Below are 7,222 nucleotides of genomic sequence, written 5' to 3'. Positions count from 1 at the left end.
GTCTCTGTATAGTTCAGGTTCTGGTACAATGAAGGGAGTCCTTATCATGGTCTTCCTACATGCCTTCTACCATAAAACAAGTGTGGGAAGTGACTGGTCATTTGAATGCTGTACGGTCTGATTTGGGGATGTAACATCTATGTAAATGACTTTTGTACAATGAAAGCATCATTCTATCCTAGAAACTTGGAGCATCTGGAAAGCTTACCATTGCTCCTGAAGCACAGAAGGGCTTAATAATCACAAACATCACCTTGTCATCAGGTACTATGGTTACACTTCTCCATCATCCAGAGAACTCAGCCCTTCCCTAGTTCTCTCAGCTATGTGACTGGTAGTAGCTTCTGGGTAACTATGCCTGATCATATTAAAAATCTAAGACATCTTTTTAGTGGCCTCTCCCTTTGAATTAACTACAAAATCATCAAGTGAATGCGTTGTACAGCTATGGCTTGGGACCTGCCACCCCAAATGTTCACTGCCTGCCAAGACCAAATCAGCAGTGACTTAAGGTAAGGAACAGGACAGAGAAATAAATGAGAAAGAAGAAAAACATGCCTGTAAGCCAAGAAAGAGCCTTTAAAGATCTCTGATGCGGAGAAAACAAGGAAGTTCAATCATGTAGATTCCAACAATTTAATTGAATGATGATATTTATTCCATAGAAAAAACAAACTTCTCCTCAACAAGGAAGGACCGTGAGTACAGCGAATGATTAAGTGATTCACTTCACGGACCTACCTGCCAGCTTTTCTGCTTCCTTGATCTGTATATAAAACCTGTGCTGTGCATCAATGACCCTATTGCTCTGGTGTCCTGTTTTCTCCACCATGCACAGCCTCTTACGCCGGTTCAGTGCCACCACCCTCTTCCTGGTCCTGTGCCTGCAGCTGGGAATCAGCAAGGCTCAGAATAGCACGTGAGTCAAACCCTTCTTTTCTTTGCAGGAAAGCCATACAGGGGGCTTCCCTCCTGACCTGGAAGCCTGCATACACTTTCCTGTAGATTTTTTAGAGTGCAAAGATCTCTAGCCTTGGAAGCTCGCATGGACCTCGTGGCAGGTTCCATTCCCTTGGTAGGCTTCATACATTCCCTTCACATTTCCTCTGGGTGTATAGGCTTGCCTAAGAAATAAAGCCCCCACTGTATATGAGTTTTCCATAAACAATTAGTTTTACTCTCTTTGATCTACTCACTGTTCAGAATTTTACTCAGTTTACCTCAAAAAGGTAAAAAAAAAAAATCTGTGAGTTCTAGCAATTGCTTCAGATGCCTTTGACAGAACTCACTGAAAATGAGAGTCTCAGGTTGAGCTAGCCAAACAAGCATCATAGATATCATTCCTACGATAAAACCAGAAGACAAACACTAGGACCATTAGTAACACTCACACTGAGACCTGGAAGCTACCATACTGAGCCCCATGTTTGGAGAAAGAGAAGTTGAAGGAGTAGAATGAAGTAAGAAATGAAGCCAGATGCTGTAGGGGGTGGGGAAGCAGAGTTACCCGATTAAACTGGAGATCTCTACATTTGCAGCAGCCTAGAGTGCTGACTTTATGGATTATGAGCCTTTGGGTGCTCTGGGAAACTTGGCGAAATATATGAACCTAGTGGAAATGTCAAGGTTTTAAGTAGCTCTGATGCAAGCCTCCTGAGAAGCCCTGAAGTTCCAGTTCAGATGGCTTTCTTCCCGGGCCAGAGGAAAGCCCGTGTTGAAATAAGCTTTACGATTAAGGTGACTAGGCCAGCACAGCTGGCCAACAACTCTCCTGTTTATTACTAAATATCTACCTTGTATGGAACCCTTATCCTAAGAAAACACTGGCATGTTTAATTGCTATAGCTAATCTGGTCATCCTACCAATCCTAAACTCATTCACAAAACAGAAACCTGGTCTTCATTTATCTTTCCTAGGAAGGAGTCCTAGAGCAGTTGGTACAAGAATTAAAATGTAACATATTTTGCCCTAGGAAATGGAGCTATGAATAATGCTGTCTAAGAATTCTTTTCTACCCCACTCACTACCAAAGGACCTTAGCCAAGTTTCTTTATAAAGAAGAAGCCATCCCCTTGGCCCTGAACAGCCTTTGTTGACTAGAGAGGAACACTTGCCTCTTTGCCTCATCTCAGGTTCTTTTTCTCAGCTGTAGTGTGTTCACAATTATAATATGTACAGATTTCCTGTAAACCTAAATAGATATACATTCTTAAGCTATATCCAGAAATCATAAAGGAAGATCTTCAAGGAAGATCTGTGAACTCCTCCAGTGTGGAGTTGTTTACGTGATTCTGTGGATATAAAGTTCTCTTCTCAGGATGACTTGACTCTTTCATTCCATTCAGTAGACAAGGAGCTAATAAACTGTGTGGCAGTGGTTCTCAATCTTCCTAATTCTATAGCCCTTTAGTACAGCTCCTCATGTGTTGGTGACCCTCCCCCCACTACCGTAAAATTATTTTTGCTGCCTCTTCATAACTGTAATTTTACTACTGTTATGAATTGTGATGTAAATACCTGGGGTTTCTGATAGTCTTGCATGACTCCTGTGAAAGGGTCATTCAACTCCTCAAGGGGATCATGGCTCACAGGTTGAGAACTACTGCTGTAAGTTGTTAGGAAATGGCATGAGACTGTAGATAGTTTTCTACTTTAAAATTTGTTATTTGAAAATGAAAAAAAAAGATGCTTTATTTTAAACAATATATCTGTTGCTTAATTAAACAAAGGTAAACATTCAAACCAGCCAACACACAAAGATTCCTGAGGATTTTGATGCTCAGCAGTTGGTTCAAGCTATATAACTCCCACCTTTGCTCTGTTCCCATGCCTCCTTCCAGCTTGATGCTTTTTTTGTGTGCAGGTCTCTGATCTCTGTGCCCTGTTTTTCTCTTCCTAGAGATATTCGAAAACCACTTAAATTTTATGTAAATGTTCCAAAATCTGCAAAGTCAGGTGAGGAGATCACTCTGAAACTTGGACTTGAGACAGAATATAGAGAATGTTTGGTGGTAAGTAGATACATGGGACAGTGACTCCAAGTCAAAAACTGATTCCTGAGTTATAAATAGGATTGAATTCATCTTTTACATTAATACTGCATGATAAAAATAATAAAAAATCCTCATATATGTTTTGTTACCTGAATCTCAGAACAATGTTAAGAACTTGTAGCAGGTGATGATTCCAATTTTACAGATGAAGAAACCCCAGTTCAGAGGAGTCTAGGAAGTAAAAGAGCAAGAAAGAAAGAGGAGGAAAACTGGTAGTGTTTCCTCCAGGGTCCTAAGCATGACTGGATTTTGATAAGGGCTTTTGAGAACAGGGTTTTCATAAGAACATCCTGAAACCATAGCCACAGGTTAGAGCAAAGGTAAGAAGAAAACATGGGTGACCTGGTTCTTCTTCAGTAATACCCCAAGCTGAGCCTGCTTTCCTCTTGGCCTTCCTCTGCCTCCTGATCTGACAAGATCAAATCCCCAGGGTATACAGAAGGGGGTTCCCAGCTCTATACCCTGAACAACCTGAAGATAGAACACAGCATTATGCTACACTTCCCTACAGCATGCCTTTCTTAATTCAAGCGAGATCTCAAGTACAATGATCAAATAAGAAACAAAATAGTACCAGGAGAAGACCATTCATTAAAATATAATCAAGAAATAGCCTCATCCTGATTAAAGAAAGACTCTTGGACATGTTGCAAACATATACCATGGCCTTTATCAATTTTTTTTCTGTTTACAAGAACATGAACTATGATTGATAATGTGGGTGCAGGATGGAGATTGATTCATAGTTTTGAAATTTGTGTTTTGTTAGTCATAATCACAGATGACAATGAGGAAAATGTTTGTACAAGGAATACAAAAAAGACTTCTGTAATAAATATAGTTTCTGGTCATGACAAACAACAAAAGTCTATTTGCACCCTTAAAAAGTTAATGTAATAATTGTGTTAAGCTCAACAAAATGACATGTGATATTATAGTGAATAAATTTCTGATTTTATGAATCATGCTTCTAATACAAAAGAGTGAACTTATAAAAAAAATAAAAAGGCCCACCCAAGGAGAAGCAAAAGACTTGAAAATACCTTAAACAGTAATTTTTTTTCAACCAAGATTTGTGTAAAAAGAAATTTCATCTGTTTGTTTTGAGCAGCCTCATTATTTTGCTCTGGCTAGCCTCAAACTCATTATGAGCTCAAAGTAGGTGGCTTCCCTGATCCTCCTGCATCAGATTTTCAAGTATCGGGATTATAAATATAGACTATAGCCATCCCATCCTGCCCTAAACAATTTTTAAAGATTTTTTTTTATGTGCATGAGTGTTTTATGTACCATAAATGTGCCTGGTGCCTGTAGAGGCCAGAAGAGGAAGCTGGATACCCTGAAACTGAGGTCTCAGGTGTTTGTGAGCTGCCATGTGGGTGCTGAGAACTGAGCCTGGATCGAAAAGCTCTTAGCCACTGAGCCATCTCTCCAGCCCACCCAGCCATTTATTTTCATTTAAGGCTTTCTGAGGTGGGGTGTGAGAGAGGCTCAACATATGACTATAACTATAAAGTATATTTATATTTTAAAACTTGTGACGAATATATTTCTCTTTATGATTAAACATTGTAAATCCTCTTTTTTTATAGTAATTACAATGTTTTTCAACTGAACATTTAACAACATTTAGTCTGGGGCTAACATTTATTTATTTTAGAATTAAAACAGAATAGCATATACCTGTGATTATACGCTTGAACATAAGGACCAGATAGTTCTTTAGGACTGGAGAGAACTTGTGGTGAACCACAATCTTCAGCATCTTTGTGCAACAGACCATTTTCCTGATCTCATAAAGTCTATAATTTACTTAACAGAAAACTTCTTCTAAGGGCAAAACGTACACTTCATTACATGAGAAACTACCATTTTTAATAATGATAAAATTACCCAACACAGTAATCTCTGTGTTTATTAATGGATGACTCCCAAATCTAACACATATGAAATGCAAGCAAAGGTAAATTCACTTTATAAAGACACTGTCTGGGATAGCTGTGGCTGGCTCAACTTTAAGACGGAAGTACTGGGATGGCCTTTGACTTTTTACCACACGTAATGTGTAGGCACATTCACTGGACTCTGATTTATTGTTTCACTCACATAATTTCTAAAAATTCTAACTCATGAAGAGATCTTGTGGCAAGCATAATGAAAAGGAAACAAGGCCTTCTCTCAATACCAGAATGGAACTCTCTCTAAGATGTCCGCATCCCCGTGCTATTAACAGGATGTTAAATCGCATTTAAAGGCATTTTCCCCATCATTTTTCACACTTACCGAATCCTATTCACAGGTCCTTCTGGGTAGACCATCCCTAAGACAAAACTCCTATGTTAGGCCCCAGAAACAGGAGCTGACGTGTCCAGTTATCTGAGGTCTTAAGTTGACAGGCACTCTTAAGTTTGAAAAGCAAGGAAATTGGCCCTTCTGCTGACTCCCCAGGGGAGGCCTTGCCTTGAAGGAGGTGGGGATGGGGGGAAGGATTGGGAGAAGATTGAGGGCGGCAGGAGGGACAGGAGGGGCACCTGTGGCTGGTATGTAAAATGAATAGGAAGTTTTTTAATAATAAAAAAATTAACTAGCAAAAAAAAAAGAAAGAAAGAAAAAGAAAGAAAGAAAGAAAGAAAGAAAGGAAGGAAGGAAGGAAGGAAGGAAGGAAGGAAGGAAGGAAGGAAGGAAGAAAGGAAGAAAGGAAGAAAGGAAGAAAGGAAGAAAAGAAAAGAAATTGGCCTTAATTATTTGCTTATCTAATGGTGGCCAGACAGGGGCAGAGGGAGTAACTTTTAATTTTACAGTTGGAATATGTGGGAGCAGGAGATTAATTCAATTGTCATAGAGTTAGAAGGGGATACAGTTGGGGTTTGGCCATCCTTCTCACAAAGCCTTGTCTTGGCATATACATTTAAAAAGCTGGGCTGCCATCTCACTGGGTCCCAGAGTAAAAACTCACACAAGTCATTTCCAAGAACTGTAGCTGATACCAAAAGCAAACCTTCCCCCAGGAGATAGCCACAGTAGGCTTAATCTCCTTGCCTGGTGGATTCACTTATATCCTTCTGAACCTTATACTCAGACTTCTCAGGCATGAGTCCACAGGTGTGAAGAGGGAAAGCCTGTGGAATAATAATACAATGATGAATATAAAGTCTATGTGCCACTAATCTATCTCAGCTATTTTCTCTCTTGTATTGTCCTCGTCTTCCCATTTTCTGGACTAACAGTAGGCCATCTCTCCCCACTAGGTCAAAGCTTACCTTATAAGTTCTATCCCAATGGAAGGTAACTTCAACTTTAACCAAACCCGCTGCCTCTGTAATGATTATAGAGTAACATTCTACTGGGACTTTCCAGTCTACGGTAAGTAAGAAGAACTACCTGCCAAAGAGAAAACATTAGAACAAGTATAGCTTCAGAACTTCCATGTGGAAGAGTAGAAAGTCAAGGTGGAGGGTGGAAAGGAAGCCCATGAGGACAATTCCCACATTCTAAAGCTGTAGAAAGCTTTGGGAAGAAAGACTAAATAGGATATTGATTTGCAAATGATTTGAGGAAACTAAATGCCAGGAGACAGTTACCTGGTCCTGGCAGGAAAAAAGGAGGACCTTAAAGTGTCTGAGAGATTGTCTTTGTCTTCATCTCTTCCAGAAACTGTCAATTTTGCAATAGTGGTTGAAATTATTAAGGAAAGAAACATCTGCCCTAACAATGTGGCAGTGGTACCCATCATTGGAGACAGATATCACACTTTTCGTACTGTGTCCGTGATCTAATGGAAGCCTCTTATGTCTCTGAAAACCAAAGTAATTTTTCTCTAAGTAAAATTGACTGGAATATTCATGACCGTGGTTAAATAAAATTCTTATAAGCTTCTCCATGTATTACTGTGTCTTGCCACCAAAATCCTCGTCAAAGTCAGCAAAGTACCCCAAATTTCTTACATTATTCTCTCAACGAACCATTATTGAGATTTTTATGAGTTCTTACTACGCACTGACATAAAAAGGAAAAGAAGGACTGGAGTGTTACCTCAGTGTGTAATGTGCTTGCCACGCAGGTGTGAGGTCCTGACTTTGAATCCTAAGAACCCATATAAAGCCAGAAACAGTAGCACACGTTTGTGATCCCAGTGCTTCTACAGTGAGACAGGAGCCAGAGATAGAAG

General features: G+C 39.7%; 1 protein-coding gene across 1 annotated transcript; it reads left to right on the top strand.

Annotated features, from left to right (window-relative positions):
• The first annotated feature begins 812 nt into the window (after positions 1 to 812).
• Positions 813 to 6,911, top strand: LOC114697971 (prolactin-inducible protein homolog). Its single transcript, XM_028876398.2, has 4 exons — positions 813 to 919; positions 2,901 to 3,012; positions 6,303 to 6,417; positions 6,706 to 6,911. Exons 1-4 carry the CDS (start codon positions 831 to 833, stop codon positions 6,828 to 6,830), a joined length of 441 nt encoding a protein of 146 aa, XP_028732231.1. The 5' UTR covers positions 813 to 830; the 3' UTR covers positions 6,831 to 6,911.
• The last annotated feature ends 311 nt before the right edge of the window (positions 6,912 to 7,222 follow it).

The sequence above is a fragment of the Peromyscus leucopus genome, chromosome 3 (genome assembly GCF_004664715.2).
Source record: "Peromyscus leucopus breed LL Stock chromosome 3, UCI_PerLeu_2.1, whole genome shotgun sequence".
Lineage (NCBI taxonomy): Eukaryota > Metazoa > Chordata > Mammalia > Rodentia > Cricetidae > Peromyscus > Peromyscus leucopus.
This window is presented reverse-complemented; position numbering and strand designations above follow the sequence as displayed.

Excerpts from the sequence above, each read along its gene's own strand:
- LOC114697971 (XM_028876398.2), top strand. The coding sequence starts at position 831 with ATGCACAGCCTCTTACGCCGGTTCAGTGCCACCACCCTCTTCCTGGTC. Across the intron at positions 920-2,900 it reads AGCAAGGCTCAGAATAGCAC|AGATATTCGAAAACCACTTA; the intron begins GTGAGTCAAACC and ends TTCTCTTCCTAG. Across the intron at positions 6,418-6,705 it reads CTGGGACTTTCCAGTCTACG|AAACTGTCAATTTTGCAATA; the intron begins GTAAGTAAGAAG and ends CATCTCTTCCAG.